We start from the raw sequence: 25,301 nt of genomic DNA on the forward strand, positions 1-25,301 counted from the left end.
TAACTTGACAGAAATGATAAATTTGGGGCTTAACCTAGATCTACAGAATGAGAAGTTCTGTGGGTGAGTGGGGCTTGTTTTAACAAGCGCGCCAGGTGATTCTGCGGTAAAGTTGAGAGCAACTGAGCTAACTCGAGCGGAAGAAAGAGGGGAGCTGGTGCTAACGCGTCTGGTGATTGAAATCAGAAGGTATGCAGCTTTGGAAGTCGTAAGCAACCAACCTGAGATTAGAGAATCTGGTCTGTTTTTTCACGTACCAGAAAGAAGATAATCCATAGTCTTTTCTCTTCTAAAGGGTGAGGAACCCGAGGAGCCATTCATTACCCAGACTACGTCGCCACGTCCACCTGAGCTCCAGAGGGTGTCAGAAAAAGGATGGAAGGAAACGTAGGAGGACAGTGAGGGCGGAAAGAAATGACGAGGGACCAGGACTCCATTGTCACCAACTACCCAACTACTGCCCAGGCAAGCAGCCTCTAACCCCGCAAACCCCTAGTCCTCACTCCCTGTGAGATGGGACGAACGCTCCATCACGGCCTCCCACTTCCGGGCTCCAGCCAATGGGAACCGAAACCGCTCAGCCAATCAGCGCCCTACGCTTTTTCCGGCGTTCTGCGTGCTGCTCTGGAGACGGGCAAGGACAATCCAAGCGCGGAGGGGTGCTGGACCCGCACGGCCTCACGTTGTTCCTGTGCTTCCCGCCTTGCTCCATTGCTTCGCCCCTGACCTTTGACCAGTGGACTGGTCCTAAGAGGCGGAGGGGAGAAGACGCGCTCACTCTCTACAGTCGTCCAGTGGGCCGGCGGCTTCTCCCCACAGAGCGTGCAGGTGAGCGGCGCTGGCGGTTTTGGGGGCCAGGAGTCTGAGTTCCTGCCTTTCTCAGCGTTTGCTAGAGAGACTACAGGCCTGTAGGGAGCTGCCCACCTCCTTCCTTCTGTGGTCGCTGTGACCCCCGCGCCCCCTTACTGGGCTCGCTTGGTGCTTGCGTTAAACCCTACACAACTTTTGGTTCAGGGTACTTGGAGCTTCTCTTCTAGGACTTGGGTTCGGAAGACGCGCTTTATAGAGGCCCCATATTCGGAATTTTACCTAGTAAAACTCGGGTTTAGCTTCCCGGCTTCTAAGTCGGCCTCGCTGACTGATGTCTGTGGATGTGGGGAGGCAATAAAAGCCGCCAGTTCGCTGGCTACGAGCTACTTGGAGTGGCGAGGAGGCGGTGTTGACGTAGCGACTCGGAGCCTGTACCTTGGAGGTCAGACCAAGCTCAAAGCCTGTAGTTGGTTCGGTCCGTAAAGTGCTGCGAGCGGGAGCACCTGTTGAGTGCTTAGCATAGTGTCTGCCGCCTTTTGTGCCCTCGGGAAAGGTTGACTCGGCCTGAGGTTTTCAAAGGTAGCGCGCATTCCCAGGGCGAGTTAAAACACGGAGTTCCGGTCCCGGTTTCCAGAGTTTGTGATTCTGTAGGTGGTGGTGGTGGGGGAGGAGGGTAAGTTGCATTTCTATCAAGTTCCCAGGTGTTGGTGATGCTGCTCCTGTGGGAGGTGGAAAGACTAGTAAACAGGCCATGGCTTTGGTTGAGTCCTAGCCAGGATTAAGAGTCGGTCTCTTTCCCCCTGGTCTCTGCTATCTTTGCAAGGCTTGAGAGCTCCCTGCTTCTGGTTTCCCAACTCTATTTAACTGAGGTTTCTGTGTATGAACTTGTTACATTTCTATGAAAACATTGCTGATCAAGTTTTCTAGTTTCCGAGGCTTTTTGTCCCACAGTGTTTCTGGTTGTAGGTTTCACACTGGAGGGAAAGTGTGCAGATGGGAAACCTATTAAGGTCACAAGTAATGAGGGGTTGGAGGGAGAACTCTCAGACACTTCTCATATAAAATCTATGTGTTATCAAGATCATAGACATTGGAAATCATCTGAAGTCTTAGGCCGTCATCATAGGTTTGGAGACTATATATGGTTAAGCCATTCAAGATGGCGGTTCTCTTGTTTTCTGTATATCCCCTGCTTGACCAACCCTGCTTCACTCACATGACTATCCAATCCTCTAAATTAACAGGGCTTAATTAGTCCCTGGTGACTGATGAGCCCAGGTGATATCAATTCCCCTGTATAAATGGTAGCTGACTCCTCCCGCAATTAGGAAGACCGTGGCCATGTTCTGCCCACCGTCTGCTGCACACAGTGGGGTATCGCTCCAGGGCCTGACTTCAGACGTATAAGATTCTCTGTCTAATAAGCCACTGATGTCTGTTACTCCAGGCTTTTTCTTCAGCCTTGAGGCTGGGCAGCTACAAGGCTTGCAGGCCCGTGGGGTGCAGCCTAACCTTGACAGACTTCCAGCAGGCCTGGTCCAGATGCCTTGGGAAAGCTATCTTATCAGATATCATTAGCTTCAATTCTGGGAAATCTTTACTTTCAGGTCACCAGAGGAGGTGCTGGCAATCAGGGTTGGGTGCTTTCTTTAGGTGTGTCTTGTGAATCCAAGAGTTGTCCTCGGAGTTTGGTGGCACAGGTGTTGGTTAGTACTACTTGATAGGGCTTTTCCAGTGAGGTGAAGAGAGTTCTTCTGGAAGTGGCTTTTCCAGTAAATGGAATCTCCAGGTTGTAAGGTGTGATGCTTACAGTCTTTGTCTCCTGATGGCACACTGTGAAAAGATTGCTCTACTAATACACGGTTATTTTTAATGGAAGCAATTAGGTCTTTCAATATTGGAGCCTCTCTCATTTTATTAGTTGTGGATTATAAGCAGGAGCCAGGTGCATTGGGTTTCCTCTGACTGTCTCAAAGGGAAAGAGCTCCTGCATTCCAAAAAGGGTGGATCTAAGATTGAGAAGGACCAATGACAGTGCTTTTGGCCAGGGCGTTTGGAGGGCCTTTACACATGTTGCCAATTGAGCCTTAATAATGCCATTAATATTTGACTGAACCAGAGGATTGAGGGTGGGAAGCACAGTGTTTGGCCGAAGAGCACGTCTTTGTGGAACCACTTAGCTGGTAAAGTGGGCTCCTGGATTACTGTGAAGTTTGAGAGGAGTTCCCCAGGTGAGGATGGTCTTTTCTGAAAGGACTTTAGCCACAGAAAAGGTAGTAGCCTGCCTATAATGGAAGGCTTCAGTCCAATGTGAGAACATACAGATTGTGACTAAAATATCCTGATATCCATTGGATAATACCCTATGGGTCATTGGTGGTCCCCATGGTTTTGGGTAAAGTACCTCAAAGACATTCTCTTCCTTTTCATATACAAAAAGAAAAAAGAAAATCATTGGGATGCCCAAGGGCAGGTGGGTTTATCAAATTCTGCTATAAGACCTTGAAGGCTATGTCTTCCAGTTCTTCCCATAAAATTGGGTTGGGGTTGTTATTATTGATGAAAGCATATAGAGATTTGACCGTAAGAGAGAAATTTGGAATCCAATTTCTGCAGTAAGCAACTAGCCTGAGAAAACCTCATCGTTGGTGCTTAGTTTTGGGAAGCTTAGGATGCCATGAAGTCTGCATCTAGGTGTAGCCTTTGTTCAGATATCAGATGCCCTAAATATCAAGCCTAGATTTGGGCAAACTGCAGTTTTTCTTTCGTGACCTTATGTCCTTTTAAGGCTAAAAGCCTTAACAAGTAGATGTTGTCTTCCTTTGTTTCTGTTTATTTTTTACAGTTCTTTTTAATGAGTGGGCTTTAGGGAGGAATGTAAAAGGATCTAAGTATCTGTTTCCTTTAATGAACAGTTTTACTATATGCCTTTTTTGGGTTTGATTTAAATTCAAAATTCTCCCACATTTTTGTACTTAGAATTTAAAAAATTCATTGTCATTGGTTTGACTTCTTCTGATTTGATCTAGATATCAGATAACAGATTTATAATCCAAATGACTAAATGTAATTACTAGCCTGTAAGTTTTTATAGTAGAATTTTTCCTATTTCCTGGTAAGTCTTAATTTCACTGGAAGATGGAATCGTAGAATTAGTGTGATTCTTAGATTAATGGTTCCCCATACCAAGATAGGGGTTAGTAAACTACTGCCTCCTCGCCACATCTGCCTCCTCTGCCTGTTTTTGTCAAAAAAGAAATGATTATGTGACGTGATAGAATATTAACTGACGGTAATCATATTCTAATACATAAATAAATCAACCTTAAAGTTATATACATTGTTACATGTTAATTATATCAATAAAAATACTGAGTTAAAATTCACATACCATAAAGTTCACCCTTTAAAAATGTACAACTCAGTGATTTTTTGTATAGTCACAAAGTTGTGCCCTATCAGTACAGTTTAATTTTAGAACATTTGCATCTACTGCCAAAGAAAACTCTTATCTGTTAATTGACTACTTTTTTTACATTCTCTGTTTCATAGATAGTTTACTATAGGTTCTGACTTACTGGGTATTATACAGAAACATAAGCTATTTTTTGAGGGGTGGGCTTTTTAAAAATATATTTTTATTGAAGTATAGTTAGTTTACAATGTTGTATCAGTTTCTGGTGTACAGCACAATACTTCATACATGAATATACATATATTTGTTTTCATATACTTTTTTACTACAAGTTACTAGAAGATATTGAGTATAGTTCCCTGTGCTACACAGTATAAACTTGTTGTTTATCTATTTTATGTATATTAGTATCTGCAAATCTCAAACTCCAAATTTATCCCTTCCCATTTCCCCTGCCCTGGTAACCATAAGTTTGTTTTCTATGTCTGTGAGTCTGTTTCTGTTTTGTAAATAAGTTTGTCTTTTTTTTTTTTTTTGAGTCCACGTATAACTGGTATCATATGGTATTTTTCTTTCTCTTTCTGGCTTACTTCACTTAGAATGACATTCTCCAAGTCCATCTATGTTGCTGCAAATGGCGTTATTTTATTCTTTTTTATGGCTGAGTAGTATTCTATTGTATAACTATACCATAGCTTCTTTATCCAGTCATCTATTGATGGACATTTAGGTTGTTTCCATGTCTTGGCTATTGTAAATAGTGCTGCTGTGAACCTTGGGGTGCATGTATCTTTTTGAATTAAGGTTCTGTCTGGATATATGCCCAGGAGTGGGATTGCTAGATCATATGGTAAGTCTATTTTCAGTTTTTTGAGGAATTTCCATGCTGTTTTGCATAATGGTTGCATCAAACTACAAGCTATTTTTAAAGAGGGTATCTTACCGCCTGGGTAATTTCTGGGGAGTTTTCTATAGGTTTGCATGCATAATCCTCCCAAAGGGATGCCAGTTTAAAAGGTATTTTTAGTTGAGTAAATACTTTATATTGTTGTAAATTTGTTTAATATATTGAATCCATTATTTTATTTCAATTTTCAATAAAAATCTAGACTGATAAAAGACTACGTCAAATCACTATTCCCTCATGAAAATTAGGGGATTTTGTTGGCCAAGAAAAAGAAATCTTTTAACTGTTGATATCCTCAAGAATGAAGTGGATGGTTTAAAAAAAAATTCTTGATTTAAAACAGGAGTTAGCAGACTATTTCTGTGAAGTGCCAGATAGAATATTTTAGAGGATGTGCAGGCTGTAGGGTCTCTATCACTTCTACTCACCTCTGCTGTTTTAGCCTGAAAGGAGCCTTAGACAGTGTACAAATCAATGGGTGGGGGCTATGTTCCAATTAAATTTTATTTACAAAACAGGCAGCAGGCTGGATTTGGCCCAGGGACCAGTAATTGGCTGACCACTAACATCGAATAATACTTGGATTGACTCTTAGTTTTTCTGTCTAATCCATAGAGATTCTGTCATTCCATATTTGTTTATAGTGTTTTCACATACATTGTCATTTCTCAAAATTCAAGGTTTAGGTGGGGCATATGTTTCCCCACTCATTATACAGTTAATGACACAACGTGCCTTCCATTGTATCAGAGAAAGTAAGAAAAGTACCGAAATACGTTGGCTGAAATCTCATTGGTTCCAGATTTCGTTTGATGTGTTGGAATTAGCTGTCATTTTCATTATTTTTGTTAAGATCTTGTTGCTAGGAAGTTGAATATTGGTTTTTGAATTGTTTCTTTTTTTTTTTCCTTAGTTTTTTCATTTTACAAAAAGAAACAACTACTCAACATTGAATTTATAAAACTATTAGATTTATTTACATATGAAATATCCTAGGCCAATTAATCATACAACTGGCTTGCATTTATAAGTGTCATTTTTGTTTACTTTTTAGGAGCTAAAGATGCTATTGGGCTGTCATTTTATCAAATGTGAGAAGTCAGCCCAGAGATGGAAAACTTCATTCTGTACGAGGAGATTGGCAAAGGAAGCAAGACTGTCGTCTATAAAGGGCGACGGAAAGGAACAATCAATTTTGTAGCTATTCTTTGTACTGATAAGTGCAAGAGGCCTGAAATAACCAACTGGGTAAGTCAACTATATATCCCTCCCTTTGGGGAAAGACAGATATATATTCAGGTAAAATACATAATCAGAAGCCATTGGACTCACTGTAAGAAATGCCACATTTTCAATCTGGAATGGGCAGCCTTCTGTCTGTCTAGTGCCACCAGTCCTGAATAATGACTAATAAACATACTCAAGTAATTAGTAACTTACTTTTTTTTACTTTGTTTTTTGTTTTTGTGTCAGGGAAAGTATAGTTTATATTAGATTGTTTAAAATTTAGTACATGATTATGAAGCTTTCGAAAGGAAGGACATTGGGTGAGAGTGACTTAGGTTTGAAATCACTGTAACACTTTACAGCCCAGACTCCTTGGACCAAACCTCACTTTTTTTCCAAACCCTTTTTTGTTTTTTAAATTGTGGTAAAATAAAATTTCTCATGTGAACCATTTTAAGTGTACAGTTTGATGGTATTAAATACATGCATAGTGCTGTATAGCCATCATCATCTCGAGAACATTTTTTAAGAGATTTAAAAAAAAAAGTTTTAGATTCACAGCAAAATTAAAAGAAAGGTATAGAGATTTCCCATAAACCCTTTGCCCCACTTTGCACAGCCTCCCTGCATTATCAGCATCCCTGCCAGAGTGGTACATATGTTACATTTGATGAACGTACAGTGACACGTCATAATCACTCAAAGTCCATGGTTTCCATTAGGGTCATTCTTGGGGTTGTATATTACATGGGTTTGGACGAATGTGTAATGACACATATCATTATGCTAGCATACAGAAGAATTTCACTGCCCTGAAATCCTCTGTGCTCCACCTATTCACCTCTCCCATTCCTCTTCCACCCTCCAAACCCTGGCAACCTCTGATCTTTTTATTGTCTCTATAGTTTGGTCTTTTCACAGTGTCATATGGTTGGAATTAGACAGTATGTAGCCTTTTCAGATCAGCTTCTCTCACCTAACAATGTGAATTTAAGTTTCCTCTGTGTCTACTTGTGGCTTGGTAGCCCTTCTTTTTACTACTGAACACTAATCCATTGTGTTTATATACTGGTTTGTTTATTCATTCACTTATTGAAGAGCATCTTGATTGCTTCAATTATGAATAAAGCTACTATAAACATCTATGTGCAGGTTTTTGTGTGGACCTAAGTTTTCAACTCTTTTGGGTAAGTACCAAGACTTTGGTTATTGAATTGTCCAAAATGCTTTTCATCTTACAAAACTGAAACTCTGTATACCTTAAATAATTCTGCACTTACCTTTCCCTGGCCTCTGGCAATCACTGTTGTGCTTTCTGTCTCTCAAGTTACCTCCTGTAAGTGAAATCATGCAGAATTTGTCTTTTGGGGACTTACTTCACTTAGTATGGTATCCTCAAATTTCATCCATGTTTGTAGCATGTGTCAGAATTTCTTTCCTTTTTAAGAAAGGAATACTATTCCATTGTATGTATACACCACATTTTGCTTACCTGTTCACCTCTGTGGACCATTGGGTTACTTCTGCCTTTTGGCTATTGTGAATAATGCTGCTGTGAACATGGGTGCACAGATATTTCTTGGAGACCCTGCCTTCAGTCCTTTGGGTATATATCCAGAAGTGGAATTCCTTCATCCTATGGTAGTTCTATGTTTAATTTTTTGAGGAACTGACATTCTGTTTTCCACTATTTTACATTCTCACCAGCAATGCGCAGGGGATCTAATTTCTTCACGTCCTTGTCAGTGCTTGTTATTTTCTGTCTTTGTTTTTGTTTTTTTGAAAATGGTAATTCTCATGGCTATGAGGAAGTGTTAGCTTTTGAAAGAAGTGTGGACCATTGAGGGGAGACAGGTATATGGGACAAGATGCATGTTAGTAGATTCAGCTGGGAACACAAGGAATTTCTCTTCTGAGAACGTTTTCTCTGAGGTGAGAAGCTAAGTCAACAGTTAGGAGATGGAGGAACAGGAAGGCAGTGTTTTAGAAAAGAGGAAAGAAAAGGTGTGCATAATCACTTGGAGGACAGACTGGCTGGTGCCATTTGAGATTGGGGATCATATATTCAGGGTAGCTCAGTCAGCATAGTTTGTGTCTGTTTCAGTGACTTGGGTATATGCAGAGTGTGTGGAGGGTTGAACTGAACCAGAATTGGAGTATTTGGGTGAGTAAGCTGGAAAGTGAGTGAGTGGTGGTCATGGACTAGGTTGTGTGGAAGAGATTTTGGAGGATACATTTACTAGTAAAAAATCTAGCAATGCTCTCCAGTAGAAATATGACAGGGGCTACAAATCTGATTTGCAAGTTCATAGTCCTTACATTTAGCAAGGGAAAAATAAAAAGGTGAAATTAATTTTTTTAATATCTGTTGCTTAATCCAATATAGACAATGTATTGTTTTAACATGCAATCAATATTAAGTTACTGAGATACTCTTTCTTCTTTTGATATTGTGTTGAGCATCTTGGTGTGTATCTCATATTTGGAGCTCATCTCAGTTCAGACCAGCTGCTGTCCAAGAGCACAGTTGCCTTGTATGGCAAGTGGCTCCCATGTTGGACGGTGAAGGCTGCAGATGGGTGGTTGAGGTGAGGGTGGAGGGTGAGATTGGCAGCCCAGTGTCTGGAAGCCTAAGTACTTGGTGTATATTGAGTGATGGGGAGGTTTGGAGGGATGTGCTGTGGCCTGAATGTGGCCTGAATTCTGATGGAATTTCCATACTTCCTTAATTTTTCCACTAGGACCTCCCTCTTCCCATGCTTGAATCGGCAGGCATCCATTTTAACGTTCACCAAGTGTTCTCATTTTCCATTGGCATTATATTGGGAATTATTACAAGGTGCTCCTCAGATTCTCTTGGCCACTCAGATTTTTGGTTTTCTCCTTTTCTGTCTTTTAAGTTTTGTAAATTCATTTTCCTTTATTTTTTGCCACAGTACAAGCCCACCTAGTTGTTTCTAGAGTGTGCCAGATTGCATTTCCAAAAGAGGGAGCTCTGTATTTCTACAAATCAAGGACCCATTACCCTGTGTTGAGTGACATTAGAATTTGTATGTGAATTTTGTTGTTGTTGTTCTTTAAAGAAAATCAGAAAGCAAGGATCCAGAGCACTTGGGTAGTTGTCAGCAATATGAGTCTTGATGGTTTGCTAATACGCACATTTTTGTGGTTTTAGTTCCTGTATTTAATGGGATTTTAAAGGGAGAAAGCAACTTAGCATTTTTTTAACGGACAGGCTTTTGCATCTTTATCATTACTGAGTTTTGAATTCACTCTTGTTTTTGGAGCACACGTATTATAATCTAACTGGAAATGTACATTTTAAGATCAGAATGTTCATGGTAATGATTCCTCTTTTAATAATCTAGGTGAATTGATGTTAGGATTCACTAGGAATATTTTTTTAAACATAGAATCCTCTGAGAGTGCTTTTAAATATTATGATAGAAGTAATACATTGTTACAGAAAATTTGGACAATACAGAAAAATGGCTGGAAAGAAAAAAAGCAACATTATTTTATCACTTGATGACATTTACTTTTCTGTTTTGGTTCTAGTCTTTTTTTCTTAGTTTTAAAATTTCCTAATCATGGTATTATAATTTTTTTTCCTTAACATTGTAACATCGTCATTTTTCCATGTTATAAAATTAAATAATTACTATAATGTTGGCCTAATAACAAGTTGATTTACAACTTGTTTAACTGTTATTCTGTTAAAAGGTTTTTTCCTTTAAAATTATTTTTTTCCTGATTATTAAAGTACTGTGTACTTAATATAGAAAATAGAATATGAGAAGTAGAAAGAATTTTAAAACTCCAGTTTTTGCAGCTATTTTGATGTATACCTTCTGGTCATCTTCCTATGACTATTTCTTCTGCAGTGTTAATTTACACAAAGACACAAAACTATTGCACAAGGTTTTCTTTCTTTTTTAAAGGTTGTGCATTAAGTTAGCATTTTTCTGTGTCACCAGCCTTTATAACTATCATTCTTAGTGTCTGTATAGAATTCCACCGAATAATTTCCACTGTTTCCTTATCTATTTCCCAGATGTGCATTTAGGGCTTTCTCAGTAGATGGAAGGGTTTTAAGAACTTTTTGTTTTAGTGTGAATGCTGTGTGTTTTTATAGGTCCGTCTCACCCATGAAATTAAACACAAGAATATTGTAACTTTTCACGAATGGTATGAAACCAGCAATCATCTCTGGCTAGTCGTGGAGCTCTGCACAGGTAAGAGTGTGTAAGAAGTGCTACAGTGGTAGCCACCTTAAGTAGTTCTGAAAAAACATATGATGGAGGTTTTGTTATTTTCTGTTTTTCTTCTGTTACAAATATAAGCAGTGTTGATACTACTGACCCGTGTTAACTTGAACATCTATTGTTTGATCGATATTAGGGATGGGAAAAGAGCAGAGATGTTTGGTAAGAGGAAGACATAAAATTCAATTTGGGGTTAACTTTTTAAGTTCAGTGTTTATTTGTGTATGTATATTTTTTATTGAAGTATAGTCAGTTTACAGTGTTCATCAATTTCTGGTGTACAGCACAGTGCTTCAGTCATACATGAATGTATATTCGTTTTCATACACTTTTTCACCATAAGTTATTACAAGATACCGAATATAGTTCCCTATGCTATACAGCATGAACTTGTTTGTCTTGGGATTAACTTTAATGTGGTATAAAATGTTACTAAATCACCTACATATAATTTAGAAATATTTTTTAGTGATGATTAATTTATCAAACAAGCTTTCATATTTAGTAACAAAATATTTTAGATCAACTAGCTATAGCTAATTAGTCCATAAAGTGCTCATCTTTTTATTTTTATGAAAAGGATACTTGCTTTTAATAAAGAACCAGCACGTTCCACCACCTCCCAATTACTAGAGATAACATGTTATAGCTCCTGCTTGTTACAACTTTCCAGGACTATGTACAGGGAGAAAGGTGACCAAATACATAGATACTATCTGGGCTTTTAGTTTTTGTGTCTTCAGGAAGAAAGTGTAACAAGGACCAGGTCCAGCGTACTTCTGTTCATACACTGAGTAATAATAAAGAATACTAGGATATATTGTAATTATTTCTAGCTCTGAGTCTTTTACCTATGGGCACTCAATTTATAAAACTGAATCATGAAAGAGGTTATTTGGAATAATAACTTACTTGCATTTTACTTTTCTGAATCAGTAGGAGCAGACAGTGGTTTAATTACTTTCGTAAAATGTGCACACTGCTGAGGTGAGCAGGGGACTTAACCTGTATTTCTTACTGCTTTGACTATTATTTCTGATCACTGACCAGTATAATAGCCTATCTCTAATTTATACCTATGTGTGGAATGGTGCCTCACCCACCAAAACAAAATGAACAAAACTCAAACTACCTCCTACCTTCATCACAGTAATTCTGAAAGAACTTGCAGATGCCGGCTACGACTTCACTTTCTTTGAACTTGACTGCTATTAATAATCTTGACCTTGGGGGAAAAAAAGTTTGTTTCTGGCACTTAGATGATAGAGATGTGACTGGGACCCTGAAAGGATATAGATGTGGAATTGCCTGTGTGTTTCCCATTGGCCTTTTATATCATCAGTGGTGTACATTAAACTTGGTGATTTTCTAACTTCGGGAAGAGAATCTTTTTTTTTTTTTTTTGCCATGCAGTACTTGCTGAATGTGACCTAACTTTGCACAGGAATAAGCATGACTGTACTTTGTGTAATGTGATTAAAGTGCATGGTTTAGGTAAATAACACTAATTTTTGTAGCTGTTCATTTCCTGAGGGATCTGGAGTGAGCAATCAGAGTGATTCTCACTTCAGCCCCCTAGCTTACTTTTTGACCACCTTTCAGACCAAGTAGTTGTTCTCTCTAAGCTGACTCTGGAGCAAGGATGCAGATTTCTGTTAGGGTACTTGGATCACTGTTCATTCACATGTATGTTTACCCTGCCATACTGTTCAGGGGTCTGATTTGATCATGCTTTAGTGCTCAGCTCCCAGTGTGGAACCTCCCAGAGGCACTGTGTAATGTTCGTGACTTAAAGTGGGTAATTTTAATCAACTTCCAGGTGGTTCCTTAGAAATGGTTATTGCTCAAGATGAAAACCTTCCAGAAGATGTTGTGAGAGAATTTGGGATTGACCTAATTACTGGATTACATCATCTCCATCAACTTGGCATTCTCTTTTGTGACATTTCTCCTGGGAAGGTAATTTATGAAAGTTTTGATTTCCTGACTATTTATGGCTGAATTTGATTTCCTGACTATTTGTGTCTTAATTTAGTGCTCCCTCAAAGATGTTTTTATTTTTAGGTACAGTTTTGATCTAGAACATCTTGAAATTTTAAGTTAAATGTTTTTTAAATGAAAGGAATCATACAGTACTGTATGGTTCCTACTAAGCTACCTATTGAAGCAGCTTTTAGAATGCGAGGTCTCCCCTCCTTTCAGGGCTCTTTGAGTAATTACTATTGCCCCTGAGGTGTATTGTGAACAATGAGCTCAGTAGATCCAAAAAATAAGACTCTTCGCTCTTAAATTATAGCACACAGTTATGAGCCATTATTTTAGTTTGATAATGACATTTTTGGCTATGTATGTGTGATGCCTAATATTATGGATCAAATATTTTCTTTTCTGGTAAAACTAATTATAACTTAATGTGCTTCAGTGTTGTTGAGTCACAGAACCTGCTTGGTGTCCAAATCTCATTTAGAAGCTGTGTGCCCTGGACAAGTTACCCTTTCCTTCTCTCTGCACCTTAGTTTTCTTGCCTATGATATGGAGATAGACATTGCAGGGAGATGGTGAGGATTACATACTACATTTAGATTAAACTTGTAAGACACTTTTTGGTAGACAGTGTGCTTTCAGTCAGTGGCATCTATTACTCTCTTTATAAGTACATACTCTCAGGGATTGTATGTGTTCCTGATCTGAGTTGCTACTTTTCCTTTGTTAATGTGAACACAATGAAATGAAAAGCTGAACGTTTCCTTGTTAAACGTTACTGTTGGCCGTCTGTATAAAAACATAATTAAACCTAAAAACCTCCAAAAAACTATGTAGTGAATAGACATTCTTTGAAATATTCATATACTTAAGTCTATAACCACTTAACTGTGTTATGGCCCTGAAAGCAGCTATAAACAGTCTGTAAATGAATGGTTGCGGCTTTGTTTCAATAAAACTTTATTTTTAGACACTGAAATGCCAATTTCATGTAATTTTCACACATCAAGAAGTATTTATCTTTAATTTTTTTCAACCATTGAGAAATGTCAAAACCACTCTTAGCTGCTGCTTGTATGAACGTAGGCAGTAGCAGGATTTGGCTCAGAGTCTGGAATATGCCAGCCCTTGTGTGGGAGTTCTTTAATGAGGTCTTGTGTCTGCTACTGGTAGCCGAGGAGCTTCAGGCTGATTTGTAATGTAACCTTTATTCTAGAACTGGGGTTGGCAGAGTTCGGGCAGAATGCCTGTTTCTGAAAACGAAGTTTTACTGGGACACAGCCACACCCTTTCATCTAAGTATTGTCGGTGGTGGCAAACTTGAGTAGTCAGGACAGAGATCTTATGGCTTGCAAAGTCTAAAATATTTACCAACTTAATTTTTTTCCCTGCCCCCTGCTGCTGCTTCTCAATGTGTGTTCCCTGGATTGGCAGCATCAGTTTTACCTGGGACTTGTTAGAAATGCAGGATCTTGGGCCCCGCTCTAGACCTGTTGATTCAGAAACTCTGGGAGTAGGGACTAGATGTTTTTCTCCACAGGGCCTCCAGGTGCTCAAGTTTAAAAGTCACTATTGTGGACTAACAGGCATCCTTAGTATTGGTGGCCAGAAGTTGAGGGTAAACTTAAATGCTTTTAAAGACCGAAAAGCACCCTCACACACTGCAGAGAGGAAAAGATAAAAGTAATACAACACTGGTTCCTGGCATGATTTCAACAATCAAGAAACAGGTAACTTCTAATCACAAATTACATTAGCCGACTTGAACAGTAACACATGCAGTCACTGTTAAATGCCCTTGGCATCAAGTATAACCTCAATCTTTACATCAATCCGAAGAGTTAAGTATCATTTTTCCTATTTTATAGGTGAGGAGATTGATATTTGCATCAGTTAAGTAAATTCTGCAGGTCAGGGGACCAGTAAGTGGTGAACCTGGGGCTCAAATCTAGATCTTGAACTTCAAAATCCTAGTCTTTCTTAACCCTAAATCATACTTCCTCCTTTGAATAAACAACCCCTTGGAGGTGGGTTTCCAAATCCTGTTTGAACTGTCACTGAGGATTGGTGAATAAAGGTTGTTCCATATTTTTTTTTTAAACCTTTCCCCAAAGTCTCTGGTTTCCCTCTGTGGTTATATGATGCATTTATCATATACATCTGAGAAGGGACAATTTAATATTTGATTCTATTATTATTCAAATGTCATATTTATTTTTCTTTGGCTTTTTTCTAAATAATTGTAAGCATTTCATTTTCTGAGTTGTGATGAAGTGAGAAAGTCAATACTCCAAGTTCTGTAGTGAGATTCTAAGAGATACTGATGGAAGTGCCAATTGACTTGAACTTGTTTCTGAACACATTTGTTTTTTAAACTTTATAGATCCTTTTGGAAGGGCCCGGCACATTGAAGTTCAGTAATTTTTGCTTGGCCAAAGTGGAAGGTGAAAATTTGGAAGAGTTCTTTGCCTTGGTGGCAGCAGAAGAAGGAGGAGGTGATAGCGGGGAAAACGTACTGAAGAAAAACATGAAAAGTAGAGTCAAAGGTAGGTGCAGAAGCATCAAAGTCAGAGTTCTAGTTGTGGGCAGCCTGAGTCCCCCGTAATTATGTTTTTCTGTTTCTGTTTTTGTTTTTTTTGCAGGAGGTGAGAGATTAGGTTTATTTATATACTTACTTATTTATTTACCAGAGGTACTGGGGATTGAACACAGGACCTCATACATGCCAGGCATGCACTCTACCACTGAGCCACACCCTCCTCCCCCAATCATGTGTTAAGGAGATACTGTCCACCTTTGGTTTTGCCAGTCACACATGTATTGAAAATAATAATGACCAGGAGAAGTCCAGGTCTGGGGATGGCTTTGTCCATGGTCTTAAGTTTGTCGTGTGGCTCTGATGCCATGTAGGGTCCAGGGAACCTCTGAAAAAGCCTGTGTCTCATCCTTAGCTTTACGTGTCATTGATGACTCATGGAAACATGGCCGAGGGTTGTCTCTCCCTGTTGTATCTGTATCCCCAGCAGGCACAACAGTGTCTGGCACACACTCGTGGCTCCGTAGATACTTAACATTGTGGAGTAGCTGATGTTCTTCAGTGAATGAGGAGTTTTATGAGTGCATCCCTGGGGGAGGTGGTTTTGATGGTGGGAAGGGGCCTGGGCCGTTAGACCGCTGTACTTGAAAAGTGTGAAGTGTTATTTCTTAGACCAGAACTTTTCATAGAAGTGGTGAAGGTGTTTTTCCCTCAACTTCCCTGGGCAGGTACTTGAGACTTCGGAGCACGGAAGCCCATGCAGTCTCACTGTGAAGCAAAGGGCAATGTGAGGGAGGGCATCATCCTTGGGCTTGGTGGTCCTGGGGCCCCGGATGAGAACAATGAGGGAAAGGGATGGGAGCAGCCGGTTAACTATAGGCATCAAAAATAGGAGTGAAGGAAATTTAAGTTTCAGGGCCGGTCTCGCAGTAAGATTTCATGCCGAAGAAGAGGGCTTTTTAAATCCCCAAATACTATTCCATAGTATGGCATTTTATAAAAAGGAATATTGCAGACTCTGCTTTTATTATAGAAAACAAGGAGGGTGGTATATTTCAGAAATGTATATTTGATACATTCCCCTTTCGTAAGGGGAAGGGGACTGTGTTGTAGAGAAATGAGTCAGTTTCTAGCAGATATGCTCAGTTACTTCTGAGGTTAATCTAGGAATAGTCTCCGTGATGAGGATACTTCATCTCTTTGACCAAGAATGGAGGACGCCCTTGTGGGGGGCTTGGAAATCTCAGTCTAAGTATGTTGATGATCAAGGCACTTGAAATAAACTCCTTCCCTCTTGACATCTGCTGCTGGCTGGGTGTCATGGTGGGCTTGAGGGTGGCTCTCTGGAAGTGGTGCTCAGGCACGAAGAGTCTTCTAACGTTGGTGTTGACCTGAGACAGTGGGGACTTTACTGAACTTAAATTTCTAGTCAGGGAGGACAGACAGACATGAACACTCAACAACTATTACTGGAGCGCCTACTGAGTGTTGGGCAGGGGGCCTGGGCATCCTGGCCCCCTCACCTGGTCTCTCTCCTCACTGGTCTCTCTTAGGTGGATGAGTGTTGGGAACAGTACAAATGACTGACGAAGCTGTTCTTTATCCTTTGTTTTTAGGATCTCTTACTTACACAGCTCCAGAAATTGTGAAGGGTACCGACTTCTCCATCACCAGTGACCTCTGGTCTCTGGGCTGTCTGCTCTATGAAATGTTCTCAGGTAAATACTTTCTGGTTAAGTTGAAAATCAGAGCTAGACACATACACATAAAGGTTAAGTCTGTAGTTTGCAAGTAGTTGACCTGTAAGATGTGAAAAAGCTGGTGTTTCTGAATTTTTCTATGTGCTGATTTTGGCTGAATTGCTTGGTGTCTAGGCAACTGCAGATTTTTAGGAACGTCTGACGTGGAGGTATTTTTCATGATAATAATTTGGAATATTGAAATATGTCCAACTATTAAAAACTATTAGTAGAAAAATCTTATAAAGGTACCTATAACTAATTATAGTCCAATGGCCTGTGTAGCCCTTGGATCCTGGTAATTAATGGTCTATAAGTGAATTTGTGTATTTGTTAGGATGAGAAATGTTGAATTATCAAAATATAGAAATATATAGACAATGTGCCTGGTAGGCACTAGGCATTTAGTAATTACTGTTATATACATATTTTTTTCCTGTAAATTAAGTAACCCTGAACTATCTGTAGTTGAGATTTATTAAGAGTTATTGGTGATAACAAACTGTTGTTTAGTTTTGCATTTTCATGTTTTCAGGAAAGCCTCCATTTTTCTCAGAAAGTTTATCAGAATTAATTGAAAAGATTTTTTATGACGATCCTTTGCCACCTATTCCAAAAGGTAGGATTTTTATTACAAATGGAGTTAATTTCCTTTCTACACTGACTAAAGGTGCACTTTTATCCAGAAGTGTTTTTATTGATTCATGATGCCTCAAATTTATATTTTATAGATATTCACAAACTGATACTTTTAGAAATGTTAGCATTCCCTTTGCAGTTTTTTAAAAGATACTGGAATGGAAAAGAAAGCACTACTGATAGTTTCCCTCATTTAAAAATATAAATTATTTTGTGCTCCTGTGTCAGAAGAAGTCTGGTTTAAAGATTTAAAATACTCGCAGCTTTTATGTCTTTTTTGTGTGTTCCTGTGTACGTACCATTTATGTAATACATACTCAAGTCCTGTGTAGTTATTTCTATTTAGTATTTGATTAGGAACAAATTAGGCATTTCTCAGTCCTTACCTCGATGAGTCAGAATGCTACCCTGACAAGTTTTTACATTTAAGCTAGATACACTTGTATTTCTGAAGTGTTGGAAATTTAATCATGCAAATTGTAATTAATGTAACAGTCTACCATTAACAATTTTAAGGAAAGAAAAGAAGGTAAAAACATCATAGAACACTTGGCTGTGCACCACAAAAGACGTGAATCTTAAGACACAAAAATGAAAACAGGACTTTGAAAAATATGGTTGTGAGTGCTTAAAAGAAAAAAAAAATTGGAAGTAATTAATGGAAGAAATAGAATACAGAATATTCTCAGTATTTTAAGAATCATCCTAAGTGAAAAAACAAAATACTTGATGTTTTGAAAATAGTTTATATTTCTTAAAACAAAAACTATTTCTTTTTTATTAAATTTATATTAGTTTTTTGTAGAAATCAGTCATTTCAGTTCCTTCTAATGATAACTTCTGATTTTTTTTTTGTTTTGTTTTAAATACAGTATTGTTTGTTTTCTCCTCTAAGTTAAAGATTTTTTTCTTTTGTTTTAAATACAACGTTGATCATTGTTTTCTCCTGTAAGTTAAAGGGAAGAGAAATCTGAGAATGAAAGTATCAGAGGGGTCTGGTCAGGACAGCACTGGTGGCCCCAGTGTAATTATTTCACAAGGGTCTTCATCAGACTGTGGCCACAGTGCCCAATAGCGCCATCTGTTTTGATGGCTTTGGCCATGGTCTTCATGGCCGCTTTTACCCATGGACTGATAATTAGACCATGGAATATATCTGTCTGATACAGAAAGACGAAACACTTGGAGATTAATGGAATTGGACAATATCATAATAATATGACTATTTTCCTGTTTAAAAAAATCTCTAAAGAGGGATTGTGAGTACTCTAATCACAGTGTATTCTAAAGCAAACCTGGTCAAGTTAAGAATGCCTCAGATGATGAGGCATAATTAATAGTTGAAGACAAGGGTTGAGTTTGTCAGGCTGGTGACCCTTGCTGGAGCTGTTCAATAAAAAGGTTCAGAGGTTAGTCAGAACTTAGTTTTTGAGATTTATGTTTTCTTGTAGTTCAGGAAAACTACTTTTTTATTTGCTCTCCCAACCCCCAGCATTAAATAGAGGCTGAAATTAATATATTCAGTGTTCTCTTAAAAATAATTCATGTGCTTAAAATACTGTTGCTTTAAATGTTGATGTTGAGTATGTATTCAATTACTTACCACTTTTTTTTTTCTTTTTGGGTATTTGTGTATAGATCCTTCTCTTCCTAAAGCTTCTTCAGATTTTATTAATTTGCTTGATGGTTTACTTCAAAAAGATCCTCAGAAAAGGTATGTATGGATTGTGTTTTAAGATGAATGAAGAGTGGAATCATTTTTTTCTTATAGTACTTCTAAAATGGTGCTGTTTTTAATATACAAAGCTGTTCAAATTATCTTTTTTTTGAAAAAAAAAAAATCTGAGTTTACATTGAGTGTTCTGTTTGGGAATTGAAAAAGTCAGTTTCTCTTTTAGTGTAGCAAACAGTTGCCTCATAGGCTGACAGATTTTTTTGTAACTCCTAAATCCAGGAAGTACATTTTTTCCCACTGTGGATTTCAGGCTAAAACTGTGTTAGACTACTGAACCAGGGATGTTAGTGTCAAGACACTTAATATAACGTATTTTAATGTGGTGATTATTTGATGATCTTGTCATACTGGGGGTATCACATGACAGGATGATAGCGTGAATTTTCCTCGAAGTGTTGGCAGAAAGTTAGATAGCCTTCTGCTATGGAGTCGGGGAGAACAGGAAGGAGTGGGGAGTAGGGAGGGAGGGGGGTCTCCCTGCCGGGAGACAAGAGAAACTGGTTTTCACTTCTAGTTCTGCCATTAGGTAACTGGACGTTTTAGGCAAGTATTTGGGGTCTCTGCTTCAGAGTGTGAAAAGAAGAATAAAATTAGTGTCGCATGTAATGTATCTTCATTAAATGTGAGGAGAAAAACTGCAGAAGGAAATGTTGGTTCTAATGTAAGTTGTAAGACGCTCCTATGCTTCCAATAGAATGCTTTTAGGATTAGTGTTATTTTGGTGGGTAATCCTCCAGACATCTTTTGATACAATACAAATATACTTTATTTTATTTAGGACTTAATTATGTCCATGTATTTCTATCCCAGTATTAAATACTTTTTTGCATAAACGAGGCCATTCCATAACCTAGTTTTTTCTCTTTTTATGTCTGCTTAGTCATTGTAAATGGCTGCTGAATGTTCGTGCGATAACCTGTAATAACATTTATGGATGTTCTTAATTTAGATAAAATTAAGCATTTAAGGATGCTTCTTAATTTAGAATATCCTACACACTGCTACAGTAAATATCCTTTTGTCTGCTTTTGTTGTTATTGTTCACTTAGGCAGTCATCTCATTTGGATAAATCTCTCAAAGTGGAGTTCCTGGCCAAAGACTCAGAATATTAAAAAGTTTGGTACTTTTGCTGCATCTTAGGAACGTGGGCTGGTTTCTACTTACAGCAATATGAGAAAGTTCCTTCCTTCCCACTGTTACCTACAATGGGCTGTTGATCTTACAAATTTTTGCCAATCGGATAGATGAAAAAGGAATTCCATTTGTTAGTAATTTTAATTGTTAGTGAATTTTAGGAGCCCTTTGTATGGAAGGGATATTACATGTGGTTGCAGATTCTTTATCATTTGTATGTTAATTTTGATCAAAGTAGTTTTTATTTTAGTACAGGAATTTTGAATAATTAATCAGATAGAATTTTTTTTTTTTTAAATTTTAATTAGGCTTAACCATTCTGAGTTTGAGTACACCTTGGGTATACTTTGTTAGTAGTAAAACTTAATGCTTTGAAAGTGAGTCTGGGTTTTAGGTGTGGCCTAAAGTCATTTCAATGTGGGTGAACTAGTTAGATAACATTTTGACTCCTAAACAGATTATGTATAGTCATGGTAAGCTTGTTTATTTCTGAATGAAGTTCTAAAAGTGAAGTTCCAAAAAAGAATGTGTGAAACAAATCTGATACATGTAATTGGAACATGTCCTGGGAATACTCCATGGTGAATCATGTTAAAATAGAATTTTACCATTTATGTTTTGTAAAGATTCACTTGGGCAGGCCTGCTGCAGCATTCATTTTGGAAGGATGCTTTCACTAGAAAAGATCAGGATTCAAGCACCGAGGATTCCAACATGAGGTTGTATATGCTTATTTTTATGTGTGGGGCATGATTATTAAACACTTGTTCCATTACTGTTCTGTTCTTGCAGCATCAATGACATGAATTTCTATGCTTTCATTAACAGAGAATCAAGCTTGTATTTAATTAACGGTTGCTTAAGGAGTTTAGTCATGACATTTAGTGTTCTTGATTTTGCTCATTTTCTGGTCATTCCTTCTCCAGCCAGTGATTTGGTATGGTAGTTGTTAGTCCTATTCACCTGGCTTCTGTCCCTCTCTGAGTTTTAGGCACTGGCCAGAAGCTACTGCTATCTCCCAACCAGCTGCTGCAGGATTATCTGGGGCCTGGGGCAAGACAAAACGGAAAGAGAAAAATTAAAAATTAGATTTCTCCTGCTCTAACCCTTGTGTGGGGGGTGGTGCCCTTTCCTGTTCTTGGAATAGAAACAGGGCTTCTCTTGGGGCTCCTGTCTGTACTTGCTGCCTCTGAGTCCAGGCAATACTGGAAGGGGAAGAATAAAAGGGAAACTTGCTTCTGTTTATTTTTCAAAGATAAGGTTTGTAGATTTTTAGTACAATGCCTTGCTTGTAGTAAGTGCTCATTTGCTACTCAGTGAAAAATACTACTTTTCCGACTCCAAAATTTTCCCAAAGTTCATGTATAATTTAAGTCCCAACCTCCTGTTGAACACAGAATGCTACAGAAAATGGAGTAGTAAGTTTGATTGTGTTGGCTTTTTCCTGACGAATGGCAGAAATGTAGAGTATCCTGGGTTCCAAGATTCCAAGGAGCTTCTGAAGAGTCCTCAGAGTGGACAGGCGAGAGGGGAGAAGAGCGGCCAGCAGCTCAGTCACTCCTTCCGCCTAGGTGAGCTTTCAGCTGGCACGTCGCGCTGCTCGGCATGCTGTCACTGAGAGTTCCTGATTCGTGTTCTCTCTCTCTCAAATCTCTGCATTATTCCCTGCTCGTATTTTGATGCCATCATGGATAACGCTGGACTTTGCTGCCACAGAAAATCCATCTGAGTTGCAGCCTAAGAGTACTCTTGGGGGTCAGCTGAGTGAGTCCATGTTTCTTCTCAGGTAAGTGAAATAACAGCAGTAAGGAATGAAATGAAAGTTAAATTGGGAGATGAAAGTTAAATCTTCTTAGTATCTGTTGTCTTGGCGGCAAACCGTGTTACACAGACATGAAGGACAGGGATAGATGCCAAATTCCAGTTCTCACTGTCTGCTTTCCATGTTGTTATTAGGCGCTGGCCAATGAAATATAGAGTTTGCTATGTATTTTTACAAAATATTAACCAAACATCCTTAACGTTTCCTATTTATAAGGGTTAAAACTTCTTCATTTTGTACTTTCACATCAAACAGAATTGAATTTAAAATTCCAGAAGTCCAGCTTCTTTTATTTAGATAAAGACTTAACAGAAAGGAGCAGGTTGTGTATTTCTTTAAACATTTTATCTGGGAGGCTTCAACAGTACTTGTAATTATTGAAATAATAAAGTCAGAATGGTATTTTAAAGTGATTAAAACCAATATGTTTACAATTTTAATGTGTATAAATATTAAGTGTTATAGTTTATTCATAGCTTTAGACTCATAGAGAAAGTTTCATGACATAGGGGTTATTATGATAAACTAAAATTTCCTGATTTGTTTTACCTGTATTTAAATATAAAGTATGTTAAATTTATCTATACACATCTTAGGCATTTTAAATTCAGTTTTTAAAAGAACTTTGTACAGCTTCTGGTATATTTTGTGACCTAAGTAAATACATGTTTAACGAATGAATAAAAAGACAAGTTGAAAGTGGAGTGAGAATCCTGTTATTGGGGAGATTGAAGGAATTCATCAAAAAAGACCTAATGATCTGAAGGGAAGAATTTCTTAAAATACGTAAAACTCAAAATCAGAGATCCAGGTGTAATGGAGTGGCCCACAGAGCAGCCTTTGATAAGTCTAGGAGGGATCATTAAAAATAGATGCAGATTATAACTTGTTATTTAAGTAGGTACTAAGGTAATTTTCCAATTCAAACATTTTCTGAAATAAAATTATAAATATTTCCCATGCTTTGTAGAATATCTGATCTGCTTTATTACATTAATCCTGCTGGACCAGCAGACATTAAAGACATAATAAAATCAGTGTTTTAAGATTTCTAGTTAAAACAGAATATACTGAATATAGCATAGAAGCTGTAAATAAAAGAAATAATTATCCATGAAATTACTTTAAAAACAGTTGCAAAAATAAGTGTCATATAAACACAAATTAGAGTTTAAACATTTTTCTATATGAGATCACATATAAGCATCATATTCTACCATTTTCCGTGAGATGTGTTTTTTTCCCAGGGAAGAGTAAACAGAGGATAAAGTCTCTGAAATCTGAATGTTAACCTGTTGTGCGTTTTTTCAGTTCTCGTCCTACTCCGCGAACTAGCACTGCAGTGGTGTTAAGTCCTGGTGAGAATATTACTCAGAATTCACCACAGAAGGCTTCTCCTTTGACCAAGGTGAGCAGAGATGGAATTTTTTTTTTACATAAGATGTACAGACTGAGAAGAATAATTGCAAATTAATCTCTGAATTGTGTTTGAAATTGCAAAATGTACAGCTAGGTCATCTTCCTTGATTATCATTGGTTTTTCTAGTAAGTACTGTTAGGAGAGGTGCTTCATAGTTATTTTGATAATAGTTTTATTGAGATATTATTGACATACCACGTAATTCACCCATTTAAAAGCATATGATTCAGGGGCTTTTTAGCCTACTTAGAGTTACGCAGTCAGCACCACAGTCACTTTCAGAATGTTCTCATCATCCCACAAAGAAAAGCTGTACCCATTAGCAGTCACTGCTATTTTCTTCCCGTTTCTCTGCCCTCTTGTCCTAGGCAACCACTAATCTACTCCCTATCTTTATAAATTTGCCTATCCTGGATATTTTATATAAAATGGAATTACACAATATGTGATCTTCTGTGACTGGCTTTTTTCACTCAGTATTTTTAAGATTCATCCAAACTGTAGTGTGTCAGTATTATATTCCTTTTTGTTGCTCAGTAATAATTCTGTTGTATGTACCACATTTTATTTTTCCATTTATCAGTTTGTGGACATTTGGCTTGTTTCTGTCTTTTTGCTATTACAAATAATGCTGTTATGAATGTTTGTGTACATTTTTGTGTGGGTGTGTGTTTTAATTTCTTTTTATATCCATGGGACTGGAAATGCTGCATCGTATGCTAACCCTGTTCAACCTTTTGAAGAAATGCCAAATTGTTTTCTAAAGCAGCTGCACCATTTTGCATTCTGACCAGCACCCTATGAGGGTTCCAGTTTTTACACACCCTTACCAAAACTTGTCACTGTCTTTTTTTAAATTGTGATAAAATTTATGTTACATAAAACTTACCGTTTTAACCCTTTTAAGTGTGGCGTTAAGTCCACTTACATTGTTATGCAACCATCACCAGTACTCATTCCCTACACCCCTTGACTTTCTGCCTCTATGAATTTGCCTAGCAACCTTATATAAGTGGAATCATACAATATTTGTCCTTTTGTATCTGCCTTATTTCACTTAGCATAATGTCTTCATGGTCCATCCACGTTGTGGCATGTGTCGATTTCATTCCTTTTTTAAGGCTGAATAATACTCCATTGTGTGAATGTACCAATTTCTTCATCTTTCGATGGACACTTTGGTTGCTTCAACCTTTTGGCTATTGTGAATAGTGTTGCATGGTCTTTTTGATTATAGTTATCCTAGCGAGATGTGAAATTTTATCTCACCGTAGTGTTGATTTTCATTTTTCTATTGGCTAGTGATGAGCATTTTTTTTCATGTGCTTATTGGCCAGTTGCCTATCTTCTTTGGAAGAATGTCTATTTGAACTTTTTGCTCATTATTGGGTTGTAGGCATTCTTTGTATATCTTAGATAAATGATTTGGAAATGACTCCCATTCTGTGGGTTTTCCTTTCACTTCTTGTTGGTGTCCTCTGAAGCACAGAAGTTTTTAATTTTGATGTGGTCCAGATTATCTTTTGTGTGTGTGTTATTGCCTGTGCTCCTGATGTCGTAATTCAGAAACCATGGCCTACTCTAAGGTTGTGAAGTTTACGCCTATGCTTAGCAGGTAAATTTAGATCTTTAACCCATTTTTGGTTAGTTTTTGTATATGGCATGAGG

At 38.0% G+C, this 25,301-nt stretch overlaps 1 protein-coding gene across 3 annotated transcripts in view; it reads left to right on the forward strand.

Annotated features, from left to right (window-relative positions):
- The first annotated feature begins 624 nt into the window (after positions 1-624).
- The window catches only part of ULK4 (unc-51 like kinase 4), a 449,508-nt gene continuing 424,831 nt past the window's right edge, over positions 625-25,301 (forward strand). For 2 of the 3 annotated variants that reach the window (XM_064496686.1, XM_031470033.2), the window contains exons 1-12: positions 625-828; positions 6,187-6,380; positions 10,495-10,594; positions 12,444-12,583; positions 14,991-15,153; positions 16,760-16,861; positions 17,418-17,501; positions 19,160-19,235; positions 21,018-21,110; positions 21,850-21,962; positions 22,108-22,177; positions 23,525-23,621. In XM_064496686.1, coding sequence (XP_064352756.1) covers positions 6,243-6,380; positions 10,495-10,594; positions 12,444-12,583; positions 14,991-15,153; positions 16,760-16,861; positions 17,418-17,501; positions 19,160-19,235; positions 21,018-21,110; positions 21,850-21,962; positions 22,108-22,177; positions 23,525-23,621 — 1,176 coding nt within the window. In that variant the 5' untranslated portion in view covers positions 625-828; positions 6,187-6,242. The remainder of the gene's footprint in view (positions 829-6,186; positions 6,381-10,494; positions 10,595-12,443; positions 12,584-14,990; positions 15,154-16,759; positions 16,862-17,417; positions 17,502-19,159; positions 19,236-21,017; positions 21,111-21,849; positions 21,963-22,107; positions 22,178-23,524; positions 23,622-25,301) is intronic. The other variant, XM_064496685.1, reaches the window with a different exon arrangement.

Source organism: Camelus dromedarius, chromosome 17 (genome assembly GCF_036321535.1).
Source record: "Camelus dromedarius isolate mCamDro1 chromosome 17, mCamDro1.pat, whole genome shotgun sequence".
Lineage (NCBI taxonomy): Eukaryota > Metazoa > Chordata > Mammalia > Artiodactyla > Camelidae > Camelus > Camelus dromedarius.